The sequence below is a fragment of the Pristiophorus japonicus genome, chromosome 1 (assembly GCF_044704955.1).
Source record: "Pristiophorus japonicus isolate sPriJap1 chromosome 1, sPriJap1.hap1, whole genome shotgun sequence".
NCBI classification, from domain to species: Eukaryota; Metazoa; Chordata; class Chondrichthyes; family Pristiophoridae; genus Pristiophorus; species Pristiophorus japonicus.
Genome location: NC_091977.1, coordinates 146,097,462 through 146,123,560, shown reverse-complemented (window position 1 = coordinate 146,123,560; position 26,099 = coordinate 146,097,462). Strand labels below are relative to the sequence as shown.

General features: G+C 42.8%; 1 protein-coding gene and 1 pseudogene across 1 annotated transcript in view; one reads left to right on the top strand and one right to left on the bottom strand.

Annotated features, from left to right (window-relative positions):
- The first annotated feature begins 3,148 nt into the window (after positions 1–3,148).
- On the top strand, positions 3,149–3,322 carry LOC139278797 (U2 spliceosomal RNA; annotated as a pseudogene).
- Positions 3,323–3,692: 370 nt separating this feature from the next.
- The window catches only part of pggt1b (protein geranylgeranyltransferase type I, beta subunit), a 106,306-nt gene continuing 83,899 nt past the window's right edge, over positions 3,693–26,099 (bottom strand). Inside the window, exons 6-9 of the mRNA XM_070864152.1 lie at positions 21,356–21,401; positions 12,142–12,326; positions 5,371–5,479; positions 3,693–4,172 (exon numbers count right to left, since the gene is read on the bottom strand). Coding sequence (XP_070720253.1) covers positions 3,991–4,172; positions 5,371–5,479; positions 12,142–12,326; positions 21,356–21,401 — 522 coding nt within the window. The 3' untranslated portion in view covers positions 3,693–3,990. The remainder of the gene's footprint in view (positions 4,173–5,370; positions 5,480–12,141; positions 12,327–21,355; positions 21,402–26,099) is intronic.

The window sequence follows — 26,099 nt, the reverse complement described above, 5'->3', positions numbered from 1 at the left end:
AATAGTAAGAAAGGACATTATCTTGGATGATGTGGAATCTTATGGGTGGAGCTACGGAATACCAAGGGGCAGAAAACGCTAGTGGGAGTTGTGTACAGACTACCAAACAGTAGTAGTGAGGTTGGGGACAGCATCAAACAAGAAATTAGGGATGCATGCAATAAAGATACAGCAGTTATCATGGGTGACTAGGGGACCAAGGGTCTGATGAGAAGGAGGAACTGAAGGATATCCTTATTGGGCGGGAAATTGATGGGATTGAAGGCCAATAAATCCCCGGGGCCTGATAGTCTGCATCCCAGAGTACTTAAGGAAGTGGCCCTAGAAATAGTGGATGCATTGGTGATCATTTTCCAACAGTCTATCGACTCTGGATCAGTTCCTATGGATTGGAGGGTAGCTATTGTAACACCACTTTTTAAAAAAGGGATGGGGGAGAGAGAAAGCGAGTAATTATAGACCGGTTAGCCTGACATCAGTAGTGGCGAAAATATTGGAATCAATTATTAAGGATGAAATAGCAGTGCATTTGGAAAACAGTGACAGGATCGGTCCAAGTCAGCATGGATTTATGAAGTGGAAATCATGCTTGACAAATCTTCTGGAATTTTTTGAGGATGTAACTAGTTGAGTGGACAAGGGAGAACCAGTGGAGGTGGTCTAATTTCAAAAGGCTTTTGATAAGGTCCCACACAAGAGATTGGTGTGCAAAAATCAAAGCACACGGTATTAGGGGTAATATATGGATGTGGATAGAGAACTGGTTGGCAGACAAAAAACAGAGGGTCGGGATAAATGGGTCCTTTTCAGAATGGCAGGCAATGACGAGTGGAGTGCCGCAGGGCTCATTGCTGGGACCCCAGCTCTTTACAATGTACATCAATGATTTAGATGAAGGAATTGAGTGTAATATCTCCAAGTTTGCAGACGACACTAAACTGAGTGGTGGTGTGAGCTGTGAGGGGGATGCCAAGAGGCTGCAGGGTGACTTGGACAGGTTAGGTGAGTGGGTAAATGCAAGGCAGATGCAGTATAATGTGGATAAATGTGAGGTTATCCACTTTGGGGGCAAAAACGCAAAGACAGATTATTATCTGAATGGAGGCAGATTAGGAAAAAGGGGAGGTGCAACGAGACCTGGGTGTCATGGTTCATCAGTCATTGAAAGTAGGGACACAGACTTAATATAAGGGGTAGGCCATTTAGGACTGAGATGGAGAAACTTCTTCACTCAAGAGTTATTAACCTGTGGAATTCCCTGCCGCAGAGAGTTGTTGATGCCAGCTCATTGGATATATTCAAGAGGGAGTTAGATATGGACCTTACGGCTAAGAGGATCAAGGGGTATGGAGAGAAAGCAGGAAAGGGGTACTGAGGGAATGATCAGCCATGATCTTATTGAATGGTGGTGCAGGCTCGAAGGACCAAATGGCCTACTTCTGCATCTATTTTCTATGTTTCACCAGCCTGTCTCTGTCCTCTTGAAGTCTATCACTATCCTCCTCGCTGTTCACTCTACTTCTAAGTTTTGTGTGAGCTGCACATTTTGAAATTGTGCACTGTACACCCACATCCAAGTTATTAATATACATCAAGAAAAGCAGTGGTCCTTGTAGCGACCTCTGGGGAACACCATTGTATACCTTCCTCCAGTCCGAAAAACAACTGTTCACCACTACTCTCTGTTTCCTGTCACTTACCCAATTTTGTATCCATGTTGCCACTGTCCCTTTTAATTCCGTGGGCTTCAATTCCACTGGCAAGCCTATTACACGGCACTTTGTCGAATGTCTTTTGGAAATCCATGTGCACCACGTCAACTGTATTGCCTTCATCAACCCCCATGGTTACCTCATCAAAAAACTCGATCGAGTTGGTTAAACACGATTTGCCTTTAACAAATCCTTATTGGTTTTACTTAATTAATCCACACTTGTCCCTGTTTATTGTTTCTAAAGGTTTCCCCACTACAGAGGTTAAACTGACCGGCCTATAGTTGTTGGTTTATCTTTACACCATTTGTTGAACAAGGATGTAAAACGTTTGCCATTCGCCAGTCCTCGTGCACCAACCCTGTTTCTAAGGAGGATTGGAAGATTATGGCCAATACCTCCACAATTTCTTCCTTCATTTCCCTCAGCATCCTAAAATGCATCCCATCTGGTCCTGGTGACTTATTTACTTAAAGTACAGCCAGCCTTTTTAGTACCTTGTCTTTATCAATTCTTATCCCATCCAGTATTTCCTCTACCTCCTCCTTTACTAAGTCTATGGCAGCATCTTCTTCCTTGATAGCATCCAAGACAGATGCAAAGTACTCATTTAGTACCTCAGCCATATCCTCTGCCTCCATGCATATGTCTCCTTTTTGGTCTCACCCCTCCTCTTACTACCTGTTCACTATTTATATGCCTATAGAAGACTTTTGGATGACCTTTTGTTAGCTGACTTTTGGATTACCCTTTATGTTAGCTTAGATTCAATAGTAGCCTTAGAAAGGGAGTTGGATAAATACTTGGAGAAACAATTGCAGGGATATGTGGAAAGAGCGGGAGTGTGGGATTAACTGGAATGTTCTTCAAAAGAACCGGCGCAGACTCGAGGGGCCAAAGGGCCTCCTTCTGTGTTGTACTATTCTATGTTTCTATAACTATTTAGAAAAGTCTAGATGGACCCAGGTGATCTTTTCCGGTCTGTCATTTTCATTTTTCAAGATTAAATGCATGAGATTTACACAGTTAATCTCATTCACCCCCTCCAAAAATTCTGCATTTCATCAAAAGCTCATACTAAATACACATCTGCATTTAAATTAAAATGTCAATAATGTAATTACAAACATTTGAAGCAGAGCCGCAATAGAACAAAGCACATCCATTTATGTATCAAGTGGTCAAAAGTATCAACTTTTGCTCCTGAACCAACCATTGTGCCCAATGTAGGACTAGTATCTTTAACAAAGCATAAACAAAACAAAACCTGGAATTTCCTCTGAGCCGATCCTGCTCTTCGACGTAACTGTGCCGTAAGGTATGATGGAAATCCCATTTGCACACAAATGGGAGTTCTGTGAAGTTACAGTAAGAGCAGATCTGAGGAAAGCCCCAGCATTTAACTGGTATTTGTAACTCAACAAGTGAATCAGATGTTGGGTTCACCTTTTGGCTAAGATCAAGTGTAGTATCTGTTCTTATCAGTTTAATATCCCCTATGGGGACGATATTGAATTGATTTTTGGACAGGGAGCTGGATCAGGGGCATGCCCCGTCCACTCCATGCATCGACCTGGTATTGCAATATTTCCAGGAACGGTGCAACTTCGCCTCTCGGTCTTTTGGCCTAAGATCAAACACATTGGCGCAAAGTGATCTTTGGCGTTAGAGTTGATCTGGAATGAAATTGGATAAAATAAAAAATAAAAAAATCAGATGTTGGGTTCACTCCCCTCAAATCACAACAGCAAATTGATATACTGTTATGCGTTATGCGCCTTCAATGCAAATTTACTGATACCCTTCAGTATAAAACCAAATTCATCAAACTGATTTCAATTCTGTGAAAACTTTGCTTCAGAACTTTAAAAAGAAACATTAAAAAAACCCTGAAATGATGAGAACAGTGATTTAAAACAAAGAACAGAAAATCTGGACAGTGTTTTGTGAGAAAACGAAGGGTCAGGCAACAAGCAGGCAGATGTGTTTTTATTTATTAAATGCTCAAAATTGTTTAGAAAATTAGTATAAATGATTTCCTACAGAATATAGACAAACCACCATCCACTCAAAACACACATTCAATGCATTATCAGAATTCAGAGCAAACAGCAATTGGTCCATTAACTGACCAATGATAAAAGAAACATTCTATACGGCTGTCTTTTTAATATGGAATTCCAGCATTCAAGCAAGACCTTTTCCTAATGGCATGGCTTTTTCCTTGGGCTAGAATATTTCACCTAGTTACAGTTTTATATTTTTGCTACCATGTTTGTCATGTGTCATCAGGCACAGATTCTGAGTGCTGCTCCAGCCCCTGAGTCTCCGCTGTCTGGTGCAGGTGTTGAAGATGTTGAAAAGCCCTTATGCTCATATTCAATGCAGGATGTACTTTGCAAACACCAGACTCTCCAATTAAGGAAAGACCACATACCCCAAAATACGCATGTAAAGCATCTGAAACAGACAATGTTCAGAATTAGGAGCAAGCTTGCAGAAAAATAGAAAACAGGGTTTAAAACTGGATGAAGTCCTCTTTAATCGGATAATTACTGAGCTAATCACATTTGGTTGTCTTGGAAAGATTATTATCTCCTAATTTTACCTCCTCCTCTCAAAGTGCTGACTAAATAAAAAGATGGCAGCACTGAATCCAACTGGCCTTCCCACAGCTGAACAGGAGTCAATTGTGATGCTCATACTGCCACCTCTGCTGAGATCAGTTAACTCAGCATTAGACAGGAGATCGAACAGGGAATCTTACAGCTATTACTGCATACAGTTGCTGAGTCCTCGAGCGAGCTCTATTTTATTAGACTTGAAGATATTTAGATGGTGTAAACTTCAAAAATGAAACCAGAATACTTGAAGTCGGATCCAAAATTGTTCTTCCTGGTGTCCGATTGCAGCCTAACTATTTATATGCCATTTGTTCACTTCTGAGTGATATTAAAAGCTGTAGAGATTGCTGTTGGCCATTAGAACTGAGGGGGCCCATAACAATTTTTTCATTACATGACAGAAGGAGGGAAGGATTAAGCCTAATCAGAAAATTGCATTAGTAAAATAACACACGTGGCAAGGATTACAGAATTTAAACACTTTATTAAAGTGATAAAAGAAAATTTGTTGACAATCTGAAAAAGGAAATGTAAAATTTTAATCAGAATGAGCTGTAACGAAGGGTCCCAAACCAAACATTAACCTTAATTCTCTTTCGGATGCTGATAGACCTGTCTTGCATTTTACATTTCTATTTTATTGCTCAGTTCTGAAGAATATCTCTTGTATATGAAGAAGAGATCAAATATCTGACACAGTAAATTAAATCTGGCCAATTGCTCGCTTAATCAAAGTGAAGTAACAGATGGAGTTGACAAAAATCCTGCAAAGGACAACAATCCCCAGCTGCCTGAATTTCATGATCTAAATATAACTCAGTGTGCAACAATTGTCGCATACAAGGAAATGGTGGCCACATTGAAAAGGATGAAGACTGCAATTATGGGCTACAAAGCAAATTTGTTTAATTGTAGTCAAACTAGGTAGTAATTAGTTTAGGAATTTATATTTTAAACCAAACTGATACCTTAACTAAGAACATTTGTTTCCTAATGTTCTGTTTTCTAAATCACAAAAAACTATTCCATTTTACCTGGATGACTATCTGGCCACTTTGCAAATCCTCCAACGATGCGATCCTGGGTCGACAAAATGTAATTTCTGTTCTTCTCAAAATTAGTATACTGGAAAATCTGTAAAAGCTGCAACAAAAGTATTCAATAAGTTGCATTGATAATTTCTTTTACAATTTCCTATGAGCTATTAAATATTTTGCATAGGGGCCAAAAAAAACCCTGCGTTATTGCTCCAATATGTTTGTCAGTTACATTGAGAGTTAGAGAAACATAACTTAAGGTATCACTTACAGACTGTCTCTTTTAAGAAATTGAAAGAATAAATAAACGTCATTTATATAGCACTTTTTCATGACTCCGACAATTCAGCACTCCCTCAGTACTACACTGAAATACCAGCCTAAATTATGCGCTCAAGACTTAAACCCCCATCCTCTGACAGAGGCAAGCATCCTAACAAGCTGATAAGGTACTTTGGCCAAATAATTGTGGTCCCACATCAGTCTTTTTAATGAGTTACACTTGCTGCTGCCTCCAGTCAGTGAATTAAGTTAGAATTATAATTTAAGACTGGTTCTATGGTCCGAGGGGATTTCCATCCTTTCTCTTCTACTCCTGCCCCCTGCCATCCCCTCCACAGCAGATGACAGAAAATCTTAACTGGCTCAGTAAACAAAAAGGCAAGAATTCCCAAACGGTGGCATCAGTTTCTTTGGGTCCCAGCACCAGCATACCAAACGCATGAAACTCATTATTCTCATTATTCAAAGAAGGAAAGTCTAGGATGAGTACTTTATGCTCCAAGTACCCCCCACCCCCCATTTAATAAAAGAAATGGAGCGACTCCTGCCAACGAACCAGATACTACCAGAAGCTGTGCAGAAGCATTCTGCGCATAATTGTCAGGTCCCAAATTTAAAAAACAACGTACCTCACAACAGATGGAGGATCAGAGAAGTGCTGAGCACATCACCAATAAAGTTTCATTAATGTTACCATAGTTTGATTATTGTTACTAGTTTGGGTTAATGTTACAGGTTGAGCGTCCGAAAACCGGAGTTCTAAAATCGGATGTTCCGAAATCCGGACATTTTTTTTAAAACTGATTACCACTGCGAGTTGGGCCTAGCGAGGGGGGAAAACACCAACATTTTTTTCCAAAAACAAAAAATAAAAATTCATAAAACGCTTACTTACTAAATCGCTGAAAAATAATTTGAAAATAAAAACTTTTAACTTATCTTTTTTGCAGGTCATCAATGCAGATTTTTCCTGGCCACCGACTTTGTCAAACCCGGACCTGCTAACTCCCCCTCCGCCCTTGACGCGGACCCTCAGCTGATCCCCACCTCCACCGACTCTCCACCGCTGCCCCGGACCCTCCGCCACCCACTTTCGCCCTGGACCCTCCACCTCAGCACATTTACCGCGGCCCAGGTGTTTCCGGATTCGGGACATCAAAAAGACACTCCGAAATCCAGAAATATCCAAACCTCAGCCCGGGTGTTTCCAGATTTGGGACGTCGGAAAGAAGTTCCGAAATCCAGAATGGCCTCGGTCCCGAGGTTTCCGGACCTAAACTGTCTAAACTTGCTTAAATGGCCAAAAGAGGCGTAAGTGGCTGGTAACACCCTCTCTTGAAAAAAAAAAATTGAACTAAAAAGAAACTGAACTAACTCACTGAAACTGGAGCAAATTAAATGTGGAGAATTGCGATTTTTAAGATACTCCAAAAAAAACTAGTTGCTCCAAAAGAATAGGAGCAACTCCTGTCGAAACTTGGGCCCTTTAATTGATGCCATGGAAAGACTCAAGTTGAGCTTCCACCCTGCTAGATTGTTTCAGTCACATCACCAAGAAGCAATATCACCATGCAGCCTCAAGTGGTTCCAAACTCCAAAATTCTCCCGATGCTTTGAACAAATATATTCCCCAGTCCTCCTTATCGCTCAAAGTAAAGCAGAATTACTAATGTGTATTTGAGTAAAAATAGCACATTATTATAATGACTCTAATGTTGCAGTGTGTGCCTATCTTATTTAGTATTTGTCAGTATTCCAGTGCAGTGCTGAGGGAGTGCTGTGCTGTCGGAGGTACCGTTAAATACAAGGCTCCGTCTGCTCTCTCAGATGGACGTAAAAGATCCCATGGCAATTTTTTGAAGAAGAGCAGGGGAGTTATCCCCTGTGTCCTGGCCAATATTTATCCCTCAATCAACATCTCAAAAACCCCCACCAGATTATCTGGTCATTATCACATTGCTGTTTGTGGGAACTTGCTGTGCGCAGATTGGCTGCCACATTTGCTACATTACAACAGTGACTACACTTCAAAAGTACTTCATTGGCTGTAAAGTGCTTTGGAAAGGCGTTATATAAATGCAAGTCTTTTTTTTTGATTGAGGTATATAAAATATCCTCTTTCCTCTTCTCCATTAATTTAATCTTGGGATTCCACTGGTACTAACAAAGAGTCAAGTTTTGAGCACGGTTTACATCATCATCAGCCTCTGATTAAATTACAAAATTTTCAGCTGAAAATTATTTTTTTTCAAAATTAACCAATAAAAACGTCATAAATTTGCAGTGATTATATCACGATCACAAATAAATGTTTAACCAGGTTAAATTTAAATATATTAACACTTTGTGTTATATTCGTATATCTTTTTAAACACACTTCAATTTTCACCCATAGCAAGTTTTTGATCGGTCACATCAATACTGCAAAAGTTGGAGGGCACATAATCTCAACGATTACAGAGCAGCAGAGGCCTGGCAGTCGGTGGCCTGTCTGTCTGCCCTCATACCAGCAAAATGTGTAGGTCGAAGAGGTTTTAAGTAGGGAAAGAGTAATATAAAATTATTGCTGAAAATGAAAACCACAATTACACAAAAACGTAACTTTTTACAGAACAAAAAACATTGTTGCAACAGGGTGCTTTTACTTTAGAATCTATGGGGCCAAGTTTCAGCCTGAGTTGCTCCTGTTTTTTCGGAGCAACTGGTTTAGAATGGAGTAGCTTAGAAATTGCAATTCTCGGCATTTAGTTTGCTCCAGTCTAGTCAGTTAGAACAGTTTCAGTTTGGAACAGATTTTTTTTTTCCCAAAAGGGGGCGTGTCCGGCCACTTACGCCCGTTTTGAAAGTTACTCCAAACTAACTTAGAATGGAGTAAGTGTAGATTTTTGTACGCTCAGAAAAACCTTGTCTACACTTAGAAAATCAGGCGTAGGGAATGGGCGGGGTTTAAAGGGAAGTTTACAAACATTAAACACTTCAGTTTTACAAATAAAGAGCCATCATCAATAATAAATGATAAATATATCAATAAATCAATCAAAAAAAATTAATAAAAAATCAAAAAAATCAATAAATGAAACATTTTCTACTTACCGACTGCAGCACCGGGAGTCCTCCAACAGCGTGCTGGGATGCCCCCCCCCAGTGTGTCCCTGTCAGTGTCTCTATCTCTCTGTCTGTGTGTATGTCTCTCACTCTCTGTCTGTCAGTGGCTGTGTTTCTGACAGCGAGGGGAGGGGGGAGAAGGGGGGTGGGGAGGAAGGAGGAGGGAGGTAGAGGGGGGTGGGGGAGTGGAGGGGAGGGGGGAGTGGAGGGGAGGGGGGAGTGGAGGGGAGGGGGGAGGAGGAGAAGGAGGAGGAGGGGTGGAGGAGGAGGGGTGGAGGAGGAGGGGAAGGGGGGAGGAGAAGGGGGGAGGAGAAGGGGGGAGGAGAAGGGGGGAGGAGAAGGGGGGAGGAGAAGGGGGGAGGAGAAGGGGGGAGGAGAAGGGGGGAGGAGAAGGGGGGAGGAGAAGGGGGGAGGAGAAGGGGGGAGGAGAAGGGGGGAGGAGAAGGGGGGAGGAGAAGGGGGGAGGAGAAGGGGGGAGGAGAAGGGGGGAGGAGAAGGGGGGAGGAGAAGGGGGGAGGAGAAGGGGGGAGGAGAAGGGGGGAGGAGAAGGGGGGAGGAGAAGGGGGGAGGAGAAGGGGGGAGGAGAAGGGGGGAGGAGAAGGGGGGAGGAGAAGGGGGGAGGAGAAGGGGGGAGGAGAAGGGGGGAGGAGAAGGGGGGAGGAGAAGGGGGGAGGAGAAGGGGGGGGAGAGGAAGGAGGGAAGGAGAGGGGAGGGAGGGAGGGAAGGAGAGGGGAGGGAGGGAAGGAGAGGGGAGGGAGGGAGGGAAGGAGAGGGGAGGGAGGGAGGGAAGGAGAGGGGAGGGAGGGAGGGAAGAAGAGGGGAGGGAGGGAGGGAAGGAGAGGGGAGGGAGGGAGGGAAGGAGAGGGGAGGGAGGGAGGGAAGGAGAGGGGAGGGAGGGAGGGAAGGAGAGGGGAGGGAGGGAGGGAAGGAGAGGGGAGGGAGGGAAGGAGAGGGGAGGGAGGGAGGGAAGGAGAGGGGAGGGAGGGAAGGAAGGAGAGGGGAGGGAGGGAAGGAAGGAGAGGGGAGGGAGGGAAGGAGGGGGGAGGGAGGGAGGGAAGGAGAGGGGAGGGAGGGAGGAAGGAGAAGGGAGGGAGGGAAGGAGAGGAGAGGAGAGGGGAGGGAGGGAGAGAATGAGGCTGAATGACTTGGCCCAAGACTTCGGGCTGGATTTACAGGTAGGTGGCCTCGGGTCCGGGGGGGGGGGGGAAAAAGAGAGTCGCGGAGGTCGGTGGGGGGTGTGTGGAAAGAAAGTCGCGGAGGTCGGGTCGCTGGGGGGGTGGGGGAGCGGAGGTCGGGTTGGGGGGTGGGGGGGTGGAGCGGAGCGGAGGTCGGGTTGGGGGGTGGGGGGTGGAGCGGAGCGGAGGTCGGGGGGGGGGGGGGGGGGGAGCGTGGAGGCCGGGTCGGGTCGCCGGAGGGGGTGGAGTTGGGGGAGCAGAGGTCAGGTCGCCGGGGCGGGGTAGGGAAGGCGGGGGTCGGGTCAGGTCCGGTCCGGGGAGCGGGAGTCAAGTCGGGTCGGGGGGGAGGTGAGCCTTATCCACGCAGCCCCAGTAAGGCCATTTGGCCAGGGCTAGGGACTGTGTGCTTCAGGCCCCTCCCACAGTTTGGGTGCCTGGAGCTACTGCACATGCGCGCCCACTGTAGCGCGCATGTGCAGAGGTCCCGGCACTGTTTTCAGCGCAGGGACCTGGCTCCGCCCCCCACAGCTCATGCTGCGCCGCGCCCAGCTCCAGAGGACCTGCAGGGAGCCGGAGTATAGGTGAGTTTTTTTTTAGGCGCACTTTGTGGCACGAAAAACGGGCATCCAGGAACGGTGCGGCCCGAAACTTGGGCCCTATATCTGTATAAACTTCCTTCTCATTACATTTGGCTACTTTACAAATTAAATACAATCTAACACTTTTCACATGGAGATGCGTTTTTCTGTCAATGATGCTCCTATTTCTATCTCATCAGTAACAGCACAGTGGGCCTGAAGCTCCTGGGAGTCCACTCTGCCAGCACAACAGCAGTGGGGCAAATCCCACACACAGCCTATCCCCAGGCCAGAGACCACATTCCAAATCCTGACTGGGGCTGTCTACAGGCTGAGGGCGAGCAGTCCACATCTGCAAGAGCGCATTAGCGGCCACCAGACCTGAACTGCTCTGATGGCAGAGAGGACGCCCCACATGGCCATAAAGAGAACTGATCTCTTCCAGTGTTCTGCTCCAAAAGCGACAAGCTGGCCACTGGGAAAGATAACTGAACTCTTCCAGGATCGATTTCCCCTTTCCCCAGTTAAGGTACAAGGCCTTTTTACAGTGGAGTGAGCACTGCTGAGCCCAAGGGAGAGCAGTATTTTCTGGGGAGGCCCAGAAAATCCCCCTTGACTTGGGGTGGATTGGCAGGGTACAGATAGGTCCGGCCCCAAGCTGGAAAAAGGTTGCAATTAAGAATCAGGGCAGAATTTCTGCAGAACTAGGTTATAACTCAAATTCAGCCACTGGCGGCTGATCTACACACTTTCTACCCTTGATCCAAGCTGGATTCTCAGAGTCAGTGTATCCAACATAAATGGTAGGGGTCTATTAATACAATATAAATAAAACCAGAACATCTTATAGAAAATATTTCAGCACAATTCTAAAGGGGGTGCATGAAGAGAGAGACCTAGGGAATATATGTGCACAAATCGTTGAAGATGGGAGGGCAGGTTGAGAAATCGATTAAAAAGCATACGGGATCCTGGGCTTCATAATGAGAGGCATCGAGTACAAAAGCATGGAAGTTATGATGAACTTTTATATAACACTGGGTTGGCCTCAATTGCAGTATTGAGCCCAATTCTGGGCACCGCATTTTAAGAAGGATGTGAAGGTCTTAGAGAGGCAGAAAACACTTACAAGAATGATTCCAGGGATGTGGAACTTCAGTTACGTGGATAGACTCGAGAAGCTGGGGTTGCTCTCATTATAGAGAGAGAAGGTTGAGAGGAGATTTCATAGAGGTGTTCAAAATCATGAGGTGTCGAGACAGAGTAGATAGAAAAACTGTTCCCATTGGCGGAAGGAACAAGAACCAGAGGACACAGATTTGTGATTGGCAGAAAAACCAAAGGCGACATGAGGAAAAACCTTTATACACAGCACGTGGTTAGGATCTGGAATGCACTGTTTGAAAGGGTGGTGGAGGCAGATTCAATCGTGGCTTTGAAAAAGGAATTGGATAAGTACCTGAAGGAAAACAAATTGCAGGGCTATGGGGAAAGGGCGGGGGAGTGGGACAAGCTGAAGTGCTCTTGCAGAGAGCCAGCACAGACTCGACTGGCCAAATGGCATCCTTCTGTGCCGTAACCATTCTATGACTATGATTCTACAAGCAAAATTCCAGGTTTTGAATTACCTTTAGGGTTGCACCAACCCAGAATGAGTAGCATGTATCTACAGGTTTATTGGGTCGTCCATGGAAACCATTCTGCTGTCTCATTATACACCATCGTCTTATTCTATTTAGTTCCTTCTCAGAGAAGACTTCTTTCAGTTTCCCCATCAGGCAGAGTGAAGCAATGGCACAAAATGTGGATCCACCTGTTAATAATCAACATGAGGACACACAGCATCACGGCAAGGTGTTGCTTGTTTAAAAATGCACAAGAATAACTAATGGAGACAGTCCTGACAATTTATTTCACAAACATAATTAAGGTCAGATGAAGTACAGCTAATTATAAACTAGTCATAGTTTTGTCAATTTGTTTTTGCAAGAGAAGAGAGAAGAGGACAAAATGAGGAAGAAAACAAATTTTAATTTCAAGGATATAAAGTAACATCAATTTGACCATCTTCTTCTTTGCTTTAATTCAGTATGAACACAAGTCCTGTGTAGAATCAAGGTTTGTCATACACTGGACATGGAAGGTATCTATAAAAATAATTTATTTGGCTCATATAAAATTGATTTTGAAATCACCAAGGAAAAAACCCCATAAAATTAACATATATTTACATATGCATATTTCAAATACATAAGTCATAAACCTGTTATGCTCTGAAACCACAAGCATGACTCAAAGGTTCTGCCACCAATCTTTACTGTCTACAAGGATTCAACCAAAACTCCTCTCAACACCCCTCTTTTTTCCTATCATCCCATTACTCAGCCAGGATTAGATATTCCAGGTAAATCAAGAGGGCGAGCCAGCTTCCTTTCATTTGATGCCACAGATGATTAGTTAACCAAAGTATTGCACTACAGACAAATGATTCTTTAAGCCCAACTGCCAGCTGAGTTTTTCACAAAGTTTGGTACAGCAGGCCAAGTTGTGCCCAATACTGATGCGATAAAAGGACATTACCAGCAACAACAACTTGTATGTAAATAGCGCTTTTAAAATGTCCCAAGGCGCTTCACAGGAGTATTATAGACACAAAAAAATTGACACTGAACCACACAAGGAGAAATTAGGGCAGGTGACTAAAAGCTTGGTCAAAGAGGTAGGTTTTAAGGAGTGTCTTAAAGGAGGAAAGAGAGGTAGAGAGGCAGAGAGGTTTAGGGAGGGATTTCCAGAGCTTAGGGCCCAGGCAACAGAAGGCACGGCCACCAATGGTTGAGCGATTATAATTGGGGATGTTCAAGAGGGCAGATTTGGAGAACCGCAGAAATCTTGGGAGGGGGGGGGGGGGGCTGGAGGGGATTACAGAGATAGGGAGGGACAAGGCCATGGAGGGATATGAAAACAAGGATGAGAATTTTGAAAGCGAGGCATTGCTTAACCGGGAGCCAATGTAGGTCAGCGAGCACAGGGATGATGGGTGTATGGGACTTGATGCAAGTCAGGACACGGGCAGCCACGTTTTGGATGATCTCAATTTTACGTAAGGTAAAACATGGGAGGCCAGTCAGGAGTGCGTTGGGATAGTCACGTCTAGAGGCAACTGTAATATAGTTCCACCTAGTGGATGACTGCTCCACCTAGTGGACTACTGTGGTAATGCAGTCATTGCTGTTTACAAGAATAAAGCATCAGGTGACAGGTCACCCAACAAGTTCCTCTGTTAATGAAGCCATCTTGTGAAGTCCTGTGTATTTGTGATGTCGTAAAGAATATGCCACATTGGCGATGAAGGATAGGATTCCTGGATAGCCTAGCTGAAATTTTTGTTGGTGGATGATTCCAGCCAAACAACAGAGAGACTAGAGAAGTCCTTTGTTTGAAGAACAGCTAAAAAATCCAAGGTAAATAATAAGCACACTTGGCTGAACTGCCAGAATCTAGATGGCCGCACCTATGGGAATAATAGGGTGGTTGGGAGAGTTTCAACGTGACTGTGACATTCGGAGCATATGTGGAGTGGCTAGAAATGTTTTTCACCGTGAATAGCATCATTGAAGTCCCTGAGGAAAACTGTAACTGGGTGGTGTTAGAAAGAAAACTGGCTATTTTCTTGACTGAAGGTGTATGAAACCCTGAAAAATGTGCTTATTCCTGTCAAGCCAAAGGACACATCACTTACGGGGATTCTAAGCAAGTTAGAACAGCACTACAGTCCTGAGCCCCTGGAAATTGCTGAAAGTTATGAAGGCAGATTGTTTCTTTTGCATGAAAAATGGGCATCTTGCGAAGGCATGCCAACTGAAATGTAAACCAACTTTCAAGGCACTAAATAGAAATCCCTTGAGACTACATAGCATGGAAGAAAAGCAACAGAACGAAGTGATACACGTCATCAGGAGCACGAAGGTATCTAACAATGATTCAAACAGTATTATCCATGTAGATGTTGCAGGAACCAAGATACCCATGGAAATCGACACTGGTGCATCCGTGAGCATAGTACCGGAATCGCTATATCTCAACAAATTGCATGATTTCCCATTGGGGAAAACCAAGATAGAGCTGCGAGGCTACTAGGTGAGCAAATTCCTGTGGTAGGTCGTATCTCTGTACCGGTGAAATACAAGGATCAATTTCAGAGCTTGCCTCTCTTAGTAGCGGCAGGAGACAAGCTTGCCTTACTAGGAAGAAATTGGTTGGGATCACTGAAGCTGGATTGGAGTGAGATTTTTCATGTTGAAACAAGATTTGCATTGATTGATGTCATCAAGAAGTATCCGAAGGTGTTCTGCGAAACAGGCAGTATGTTCCAAGGCTTCAAGGCATGTGTTAGAGTACAGAAGGACGCGAGACGAATTTACTGCAAGCCACGTCCCGTACCATATGCACTCGAGGAGAAAGCTGAGTAAGAATTCAAAAGACTAGAGACTGAGAACATTATCTCTAAGATAGATCTATGTAATTCGGCTACACCCATTGTGGCTGTACTCAAGTCCGATGGTAAGGTAAGGTTATGTAGTGATTATAAAGTAACCGTAAACTAGGTTAAGAATATAAGAAATAGAAACAGGAGTAGGCCATACGGCCCCTCTAGCCTGCTCCGCCATTCAATAAGATCATGGTTGATCTGATCATGGACTCAGCTCCACTTCCCCGCCCGCTCCCCATATACCCTTTTCGTTTAACTGTCTATTTCTGTCTTAAATTTATTCAATGTCCCGGCTTCCACAGCTCTCTGAGGCAGCAAATTCCACAGATCCACAACCCTCAGAAGAAATTTCTCCTCATCTCTGTTTTAAATGGGCAGCCCCTTATTCCAAGGTCATGCCCTCTAGTTCTAGTCTCCCCCATCAGTGGAAACATCCTCTCTGCTTTCACCTTGTCAAGCCACCTCATAATCTTATACGTTTCAATAAGATCACCTCTCATTCTTCTGAATTCCAATGAGTGGAGGCCCAACCTACTCAACCTTTTCTCATAGTCAACCCCCTCATCCTTGGAATCAACCTAGTGAACCTTCTCTGACCTGCCTCAAAGCAAGTATATCTTTTCGTAAATATGGAAGCCAAAACTGCAGGCAGTATTCCAGGTGTGGCATCACCAATACCTTACACACCAAGATACCATTGGCCTTCCTGATCACTTGCTGTACCTGAATACTATCCTTTTGTGTTTTATGCACAAGTACCCCAAGGCCCGCTGTACTGCGGCACTTTGCAATCTTTCTCCATTTCAATAATAATTTACTCAGCTAAAGGTTACTCAGGTAGATAGGGAATGGGTGACCATCAGGCAGAGCAGTGGAAGGAAGGTAGTGCAGGGGTCCCCTGCGATCATCCCCCTCCAAAACAGATACACCGTTTTGGGAACTGTTGGGGGCGGGGAAATGACTCACCAGGGGAGGGCAGCAGCAGCCAAGCTCATGGCACTGTGGGTGGCTCTGCTGCACAGGAGAGCAGGAAAAAGAGTGGAAGAGCGAAAATGGTGGGGGATTCTATTGTAAGGGGAATAGATAGATGTTTCTGTTGCCGCAATCGAGACTCCAGGATGGTATGTTGCCTCCCTGGTGCAAGGGTCAAGATTGTCGCGGAGCGGCTGCAGGACATTTTGGAGGGGAAGGGTCAACAGCCAGTTGTCGTGATGCATATAGGTACCAACGATATAGGTAAAAAAACGGGATGAGGTCCTATAAGAGGAATTTCAGGAGCTAGGGGTTAAATTAAAAAGTAGGACCTCAAAGGTAGTAATCTCAGGATTGCTACAAGTGCCACATGCTAGTCAGAGTAGGAATTGCAGGATAGCTAAGATGAATACGTGGCTTGAGGAATGTTGCAAGAGGGAGGGATTTAAATTCCTGGGACATTGGAACTGGTTCTGGGGGAGGTGGAACCAGTACAAACCGGACGGTCTGCACCTGGGCAGGACCAGAACCAATGTCCGAGGGGGAGTGTTTGCTAGTGCTGTTGGGGAGGGGTTAAACTAATATGGCAGGGGGATGGGAACCTATGCAGGGAGACAGAGGGAAGTAGAATAGGGGCAGAAGCAAAAGATAGAAAGGAGAAAAGTAAAAGTGGAGGGCAGAGAAACCCAAGGCAAAAATCAAAAATGGCCACATTACAGCAAAATTCTAAAGGAGCAATGTGTGTTAAAAAGACAAGCTTGATAGCTCTGTGCCTCAATGCAAGGAGTATTCGTAATAAGGTGGATGAATTAACTGCGCAGGCAGCTATTAACGAATATGATATAATTGGAATTATGGAGACATGGCTCCAGGGTGACCAAGGCTGGGAACTCAACATCCAGGGGTATTCAACATTCAGGAAGGATAGACAGAAAGGAAAAGGAGGTGCGGTAGTAACCTTAACATGGTAGAATTCTTTATTAAGATGGAGAGTGACACAGTTAATTCAGTGACTAGGGTCCTGAACTTAGGGAAAGGTAACTTCGATGGTATGAGACATGAATTGGCTAGAATAAGCTGGCGAACGATACTTAAAGGGTTGACGATGCATAGGCAATGGCAAACATTTAAAGATCACATGGATGAACTTCAACAATTATACATCCCGGTCTGGAGTAAAAAATAAAATGGGGAAGGTGGCTCAACTGTGGCTAACAAGGGAAATTAAGGATCGTGTTAAATCCAAGGAAGAGGCATATAAATTGGTCAGAAAAAGCAACAAACCTGAGGACTGGGAGAAATTTAGAATTCAGCAGAGGACAAAGGGCTTAATTAGGAGGGGGAAAATAGAGTATGAGAGGAAGCTTGCTGGGAACATAAAAACTGAGTGCAAAAGCTTCTATAGATATGTGAAGAGAAAAAGATTAGTGAAGACAAACATAAGTCCCTTGTAGTCAGAATTAGGTGAATTTATAATGGGGAACAAAGAAATGGCAGACCAATTGAACAAATACTTTGGTTCTGTCTTCACAAGGGAAGACACAAATAACCTTCCGTAAATACTACGGGACCGAAGGTCTAGTGAGAAGGAGGAACTGATGGAAATCCTTATTAATCAGGAAATTGTGTTAGGGAAATTGATAGGATAGAAGGCCGATAAATCCCTATGGCCTGATAGTCTGCATCCCAGAGTATTTAAGGAAGTGGCCCTAGAAATAGTGGATGCACTGGTGATCATTTTCCAGCAGTCTATCGACTCTGGATCAGTTCCTATGGACTGGAGGGTAGCTAATGTAACCCCACTTTTTAAGAAAGGAGAGAGAGAGACAACGGGGAATTATAGACCGGTTAGCCCGACATCAGTAGTGGGGAAAATGTTGGAATCATTTCTTAAAGATTAAATAGCAGCGCATTTGGAAAGCAGTGACAGGATCGGTCCAAGTCAGCATGGATTTACGAAAGGGAATTCATGCTTGACAAATCTTCTAGAATTTTTTGAAGATGTAACTAGTAGAGTGGACAGGGGAGAACCAGTGGATGTGGTGTATTTGGACTTTCAAAAGGCTTTTAACAAGGTCCCACACAAGAGATTGGTATGCAAAATTAAAGCACATGGTATTGGCGGTAATGTATTGACATGGATAGAGAACTGGTTGGCAGACAGGAAGCAGAGAGTAGGGATAAACGGGTCCTTTTCAGAATGGCAAACAGTGACTAGTGGGGTGCTGCAGGGCTCAGTGCTGGGACCCCAGCTATTTACAATATACATCAATGATTTAGATGAAGGAATTGAGTGTAATATCTCCAAATTTGCAGATGACACTAAGCTGGGTGGCGGTGTGAGCTGTGAGGAGGATGCTAAAAGGCTGCAGGGTGACTTGGACAGGTTAGGTGAGTGGGCAAATGCATGGCAGATGCAGTAAAATGTGGATAAACGTGAGGCTATCCACTTTGGTGGCAAAAAGACGAAGGCAGAATATTATCTGAATGGCGGCAGATTAGGAAAAGGGGAGGTGCAACGAGACCTGGGTGTCATGGTTCATTAGTCATTGAAAGTTGGCATGCACGTACAGCAGGTCGTGAAGAAGGCTAGGGGATTTGAGTATAGGAGCAGAGAGGTCTTACTGCAGTTGTACAGGGCCTTGGTACAGGGCCTTGGTGAGGCCTCACCTGGAATAATGTGTTCAGTTTTGGTCTCCTAATCTGAGGAAGGACATTTTTGCTATTGAGGGAGTGCAACGAAGGTTCACCAGACTGATTCCTGGGGTGGCAGGGCTGCCATATGAGGAAAGACTGGATCGACTGGGCCTGTATTCACTGGCGTTTAGAAGGATGAGAAAGGAGCTCAGAAGCATATAAAATTCTGACGGGCTGGACAGGTTAGATGCAGGAAGAATGTTCCCGATGTTGGGGAAATCCAGAACCAGGGGACACAGTCTAAGGATAAGGGTTAAGCCATTTAGGACCGAGATGAGGAGAAATTTCTTCACTCAGAGAGTTGTTTGCGGTCGAGAATTCCACAGGTAGAGAGTTGTTGATGCCAGTTTGTTAGATATATTCAAGAGGGAGTTAGATATGGCCCTTACAGCTAAAGGGATCAAGGGGTATGGAGAGAAAGCAGGAAAGGGGTACTGAGGTGATGATCAGCCATGATCTTATTGAATGGTGGTGCAGGCTCGAAGGGCCTAATGGCCTACTCCTGCACCTATTTTCTATGTTTCTATGTTACTCTGATTTTTTTCTGCCAAAGTTCGAGAGGGTAATCACCCCAATACATTGCCAAATGTAGAAGATATGTTCACCACGATGACAGGTGGTCAGATCTTCTCAAAATTAGATCTTTCAAATGCCTACTTACAACTGGAACTAGATGAGGAGTCCAAGTCATGCTTGACTATAAATACTCATCTAGGCCTATATCAATTTAATAAGGTTACCATTCCGCCCCTGCCATATTCCAAGGGGTGATGAACCAGACTCTGCAAGGTATTGAAGAGGTAGTATGTTATTTAGACGACATACACATGTCAGCACCAAACAGGCAAATTCATAATAACATACTGAATGAAGTGCTCAAACAGCTAGAGAAGCACAGAGTGACTGCTCACAAGTGAGAGTTATTTGAAAACTCAGTGGAGTACTTAGGGCACAGAGTAGACAAATATGGCTTACATCCAACCAAGGAAAAGCTGGATGCAATTAGAAATGCACCCACTCCCAAGAATGTCACTGAACTTCCATCATTTTTGGGTCTTTTGTACTATTATGGGAAGTTCCTACCAAATTTGGCTACAGTGTTACATCCACTGAATGAGCTGTTGAAAAAACAGGACCAGTGGAATTGGTCAGAAGAATGCGATGCGGCATTCAAGGAGTGTAAAAGCCAATTGGTAGAGAGCACAATGTTAGTTCACTATGACGTATCTAAAGAGAATCATGATGAAGGCAGATTAAGAGAGAAGTGTGAAATTAAATCAGGTCAGAGTGAAGAACCATCACCATAAATGGTTAAAGTGGTTACCAGGAAGAGTCGTGAAGATATGTGGTCCTCGCCCATATTTGTTCAAAATGTTTGATCGTGGAAAGGTTAGGTTTGTTCACATTGATCATATTTTACCTACACATGTGGAAGGAATTGAAAGTTGGAATGATCGATTATTTCTGACTCATCACATAGTCTTGTTAAAAGTACAGTACCAGTAGCAAATGCTACATCAGATGTCCGAGAAACAAGTCCACGAGAACGTCAGAATTTAAGTCCGAGTCCAAGTCAGGCAAAAGTTGTAGAGTTCAAATGTAGATCAAGGGTATCCCTTAGAGGAAAACTTTCCTCAGGATCAGCTTTGAATGAGTCTAAGTTCGACACCATATTTGGAAAGTTCTGTTCGAGAGCGAAGGTTTCCTCTTTGAAACAGAAAACCTGTAGTTAAGTTTGATTTGTAAATATAGCAAAATAAGTCTATAACTTTTGTTATGTATAACCATGCAAGTGATGTATGATGATTTTTTGTTATAATTATTTCTTCATTAAGGAGGGAAAAGTGAAATATAGTTCCACCTAGTGGACTACTGTGGTAATACACCCATTGCTGTTTACAAGAACAAAGGCAGCACATTAGTGCACAGATCGTGCACATAAATTTTTAAAGGGCATTCCTCACTGTTAGAAGGGTAACTTATATGACGAATCTGCAACTGCATCAAATCTTACTCAAAGGTTTCCTTAGAGGCCAAGTATCATTACTTATATGTTGCTTTCTCCAACACTGACCGAGCCATTGTAAATTATAACATGGTATTACCCAGATTGACTGTTAAAAATGCTCTTTTTTGGCCTTCACCATGGAACTATAATGATAGGACTTATAAATTAAGATTTAGACTTTGAGAGGTCATCAGTGTTATTCCATAAGTCATCAAGAGGCACATCTAGCGAGAAAGGTCTTTGCAGCTTCATTGCTTCCAAAATTCAATGCTTATTGTTAGATACAAGACCAAGTAAGGCTCAGGCAATGATCCTTGGTGCCAACCATGTCAACTCTGTAAATGGACAATGTGTGCAACTGGGGTCAATTTAGCCTCAGATATGTTGCTTCCTTTCCTGTACTTACTTTTACTTAATGCATACTTTCAGACAGCCCTAGACATGTGGAGTATGAGAGGCTTACGAGCTACATTTTGTTATTTTGTAACACAGGGGATTGATATGCCAAATAGCACACTAATGCAACTGTTTTTAAATCACTCCAATTACATTAAAAAAATGAACGAAGAAATATGTATCAATTCTGTTTACTTCATGATTGATGTTGTTTAGCAACACAATAGGAAAACAAACATACTTATAAAGATATTTTTTCTACTATACAAACTATGCTTACCATGCGATTCCAGTCCAGCTCCCTGGGCAAGTCCATTGTCATATGACTGAGGAGAAGAAAATACATTAAAAAATATATTTCCCCAAGTAGATAAACACAGCAACATGCATCTAATAATAGTATTACAATCTTAGAATCTCAAAGTCAGTAATATTTTCAACTGTAAAACATAGATAATTAGCATAATCATCTCTATGTTTCTATCAGTAATGAAAATGTTGAGTAATTTCTCTTGTCGGCTTGAGTATTGATTTCTTCAAAATTCTTTATTCTGTGTGTATGTCTTTATGTGACCTATGCCTCTAATTGACTGCTTATAGACAAATTCAACTGCCCCTCTATCTGTATGCTTACATCTCAAGTTCAACTCCTGACTTAACTCTCACCCATCCACATTGCTGGTTGGTATGTGCAAGCACCATGTTTGGTTTCCATTGATCAGAAATATATACAATTTGAAGTGAGGCAGTGGATGCTTGGTGATTTTGGGGCATGTATTGGCAGCCATTCCTTGCCCATGATGACAGAGACAGAGTGAAAAAGAGACCGAGACAGAGACCAAAACACCAGGTAATTTTTTTTTTAGAACTTCGTACAAGTACTATTGAGATACTTCAAATGAGGACTGATCTCCAGAAAAACAGGTCACTAACACAGGCTTAATGATGTTTGCCAAAATCAGAATAACTATGGCCACATCGTTTTCGGGAGGAAGTGCCTACTGTGATACGAGTACCTTATAAGTTAATCTTCAAAAAATGATCATGTGTCAATGCTTATAATATTGGATTCATAGCAGTTTACTGCACACAAGTAGAGAAAATGCTTTGTGGAAAAGGTCTAATTTCTATAGGAGAAAAGCACTACTGAATATATTGAATTTTATACATGCCTTCGCTGTGATGCTTTTTTGGCTGTGCTTTCAAAGGAATGAGTTGCAATGTGCACTTAAAAGGCTTAAGGCACTGTAAATAAAGATGCATATTTACCATATATACATGTGTATAAAGTAGCCCCCTAAAATTCTGGAAATAAGAGGAGGGTCAATATTGCAAGCTATAAGAAGAGAATAGCCACGGGAATCATACTAACGGACTTTCATGCACATGTTAGCAGCACGTTATAAGCAGAGCCATTTTTAGTGGCTGAATTAAGTTACACTTAAATTTTTAAATTCTGGAGATTTTTATTGGTGTTCTGTGATTTGCCTGTTTATTAGGTTCATTTGTTTACTTTGACTCAAGTCCAATTCCAGTTGGATTATGATATTTCACTTTGTGCAGGAGTCTATTCTAGGTTTCTGTCCATTTTTTTGTGAACATAGACCATTTTGCTCACCCACGATAAGATCAGTGGGCAAACTGACCATAAAAAGCAGAAGCAAGGAGCTTGAAATAGAATTGTTGATGTTTGACCTCTTACAGGGGGAAGGGAGTCTGGTGGGAGTAGTTTCTGTTTAAAATATTCTTACCAAATTAGACCTGATGAAGTCTTGCCCGTTTAGTGCTGGTCACATCCTGAGTTGCTCTGGGGTTTTATCTATTTAAATGTGGGCCGGCAGTGCAGAACAGTCAGAGCTGATCTGGAGTCAAATACAGCCCACAATCAGTTGAGGCTGTGGAATTCATTCCGGGATTAGTGATTCAGGGAGAAACTAAGTCAAGATTCAAAATTAGACTGGATAGGTGGATGAAGGAAAAGGGGTTAAAGAGTAATGGGAACAGGATGGGTAAATATGATTAGAACTATTTGTACGTGGTGCGTAAACCCCGACACAGACTGATTAGGCCGAATGGCCTGTTTCCGTGTTGTAACTTCCATGTGTAAAAGGACAGAAATTGTGGGAGCGGTTGAAAAAGGAAGACATTCACAGAAGAGAGAGAAGGAGGGGCTTTCATAAAAAGGGAGAAAGAGTCTATGATTGAAGACATTGAAAATAAGAGCCATGCAGAGAAAGATGAAGACAAGGAGAGAAAGGAGGCACAAAGAATTGGTGTACAAAACAAGCAGAACTGCAGTTAGAGGCACCAAAGCGCAAGTTTTCATCTTCTTGTCCATGAGCAATGCCACAGAAGATTAATTACTTATAATTAAGTATTCAGGTAAATTATATCTCACAAATGGTAATGCTTCCTGGTTAAGTGTGTCCATCACAGTCTTGCATGTTAATGTGTTGAAACAATCCACAGCTCCTTTACATTATATTTTTCAAGGAAAGTCATTAGCTGCCCAGTTAAATACATCTCACTCACAGGGGAACTGTGGGTTTCAATGACATTCTGTTGAACCCTGTGGAAAGGACTTTTAAAACCTTGTGGAAATAACCAATATAAAATTTATTTTGGCACACAATTACATAAGTCAAATTCTGTTTGATGATCATCCAATATTAGCACTACAATTTGACCTTCTGCCTACTATGTTATAAGTGCCCTAGCATCTACCACTTAACTGAAGCCAGAGAACTACCCATTAGAACTATGTGGACTCATTCATTCAACAGGAAATATGCTGTACTTACTTTGTCTAAATGGATAAGCTTTCCACAATACACTGAGTTTCCATTTTTCAACCAAAGTAGAATACCTACATCAGATTAGTTTAAATTGTGCACTCTGCAATAGATCCTGTCTCACATCCCATTCTTCATTAGCTCATTTCTGTATGGTTGGTTGGTACCCAGCTGCATTATAAATACTCATGGTGGACTGCCATGGTATGACCACTTGGTAATTTTTTGAGGGATATACTCCCTTATAGTAGCATAGTGCTTTCCGTCATCCCTCTACCATCCAAGCCATTAAACATTAAAAAATCTTGCATTTATAAGATGATTTTCACATCCTCATGACATCCCAAAGTTCATTTACAGCTAATGAATTACTCTTGAAGTGCAGTTATTGTTTTATAGACGAAAGTGGCAGCCAATTTGCTCACAGTACGGCTCCAAGAACAGCAACGAGACAAATAACCAGTTAATCTGTTTTGGTGGTGTTGGTGAAGGGATGAACGTTAATAGGACACTGCGAGAGTCCTCTACACTTCTTTGAATAATGCCACGGGTCTTTTATGTCCATGTGAAGAGGCCGATGGGGCTTTGGATTAATATCACATCTGAAAGACGGTACCTCCAACAAAGCACCATTCCCTCAGAACCGCATTGAAGCATCAATTTAGACGATGTGTTCAAATCCCTGGAATTAGGCTTGAATCCACAACCTCTCAGCCTCATCAACTTTCAATAGAAGCTTCATTACAACTTCAATACAGGTAACAAATGAAATCTTGAGTAATTCCATGCCAGTATTTTTCAAATTTTTCTTTGTGGGGAATCACTTGTAAATATTGAAACACTCCTGGACACAAGAAAGTGTCAGCTATCCAAAAGGAAAACATTTCAGAAAATATTAGTTTAAACAAACAGAAATGACACGTTAGTAAGTCAAAAAAGGCTTTCAAAACTGCCGAGAGTCCAGGATTACGGTTTAGAAACTAAACTGTTCCTTCTCTGCTCCCAATCTCCTCCTAACCTGCTATTTCACAACCAAAAAACACAAGCAATCCAAAGCTTAACTGGAAACAGATCAGAAAACCTTCAACTCTGCCTTCAGCCTTCCTAAAACCAGTTCAACAATACAAGCGTGAATAATTCCCGTTACCAACTCAACTGATTCACCATTGCACACTAGGGAGTAGCTGTCCACAACACTAAGCATGCTCTCACATACCCTTACTGAATAAATTGTCAAAATTCAACATAGCATATAAATAAAATAATAACAGAATTTGCTGAGAAACGAGTTCATGGCGTCAACGGTTATTAATCCCTAAAAAAAACAGCAATTTGTGGTAAAGAGATACGTCATGAGTTGCGAATCGTCACAAATTACTGGACGATTTGTACCACTCTGTCGTTAGCCTCATCGTCAACCTCTCCACGAGTGTCAAGAAATTCCTGCATTTGTGCTATAAATATGAATTAAACTCACCACTGAAGGTTAGCGACATTATTTCACGGCGCAAAGACCCCGTTTATGGGGTGATTAATGGTCCTGACATGCTACTCAACCTCGGAGACCCAGAATTGAAACAAGTTAAATTGTGGAGTCTCATTCCTGCAGGTGGTAAATTGTGCCGAGAGTTTAAAAAAAAAATGATATCTTTTTTCTTTGGAACTTTTCCTGTGTTTTCTTTCCTCTCAATCCAATCTTTCTTTCCCTCTCTTTATTTCTCTTTCTGTATTCAATTAGCTCAAATTCACCCGATTTCCTCATACACTGTTTGCTCCGTTTCTTTCTCTATCTTTATATTTCATTGGTTAGAGAGATAAGACTGTTGGCCATATCATCAAGAACCCAGATGCCCCATTGATGCCGTTATCAACTCGCACTTCCAGCAATTTGTAGGCAAAAATAATTGGAGCTCAAGTGGGAGGAAAAAAATCCAACTCGCAGCACACGCTACGAGACATCCTGCTCCAGCAAATTCTAGGCCATTGTATTAGAGTCTACTAAATAATGAAAATATGTTTGCGAGAACGTGATCTATTCCATCTGTATATATTTGTGTGTGTTTTAATTCTAATATTTACATATGTGCAATAGAAACAGAAATTGTTGCAACAAATATCTCTCAATAGCTTACAAATTAGGACACAAACATACTATGGGCCCAAGTTTCGGCCTCAGTTGCTCCTGATTTTTTGGAGCAACTGGTGTAGAACGGAGTATCTTTAGAAATTCAA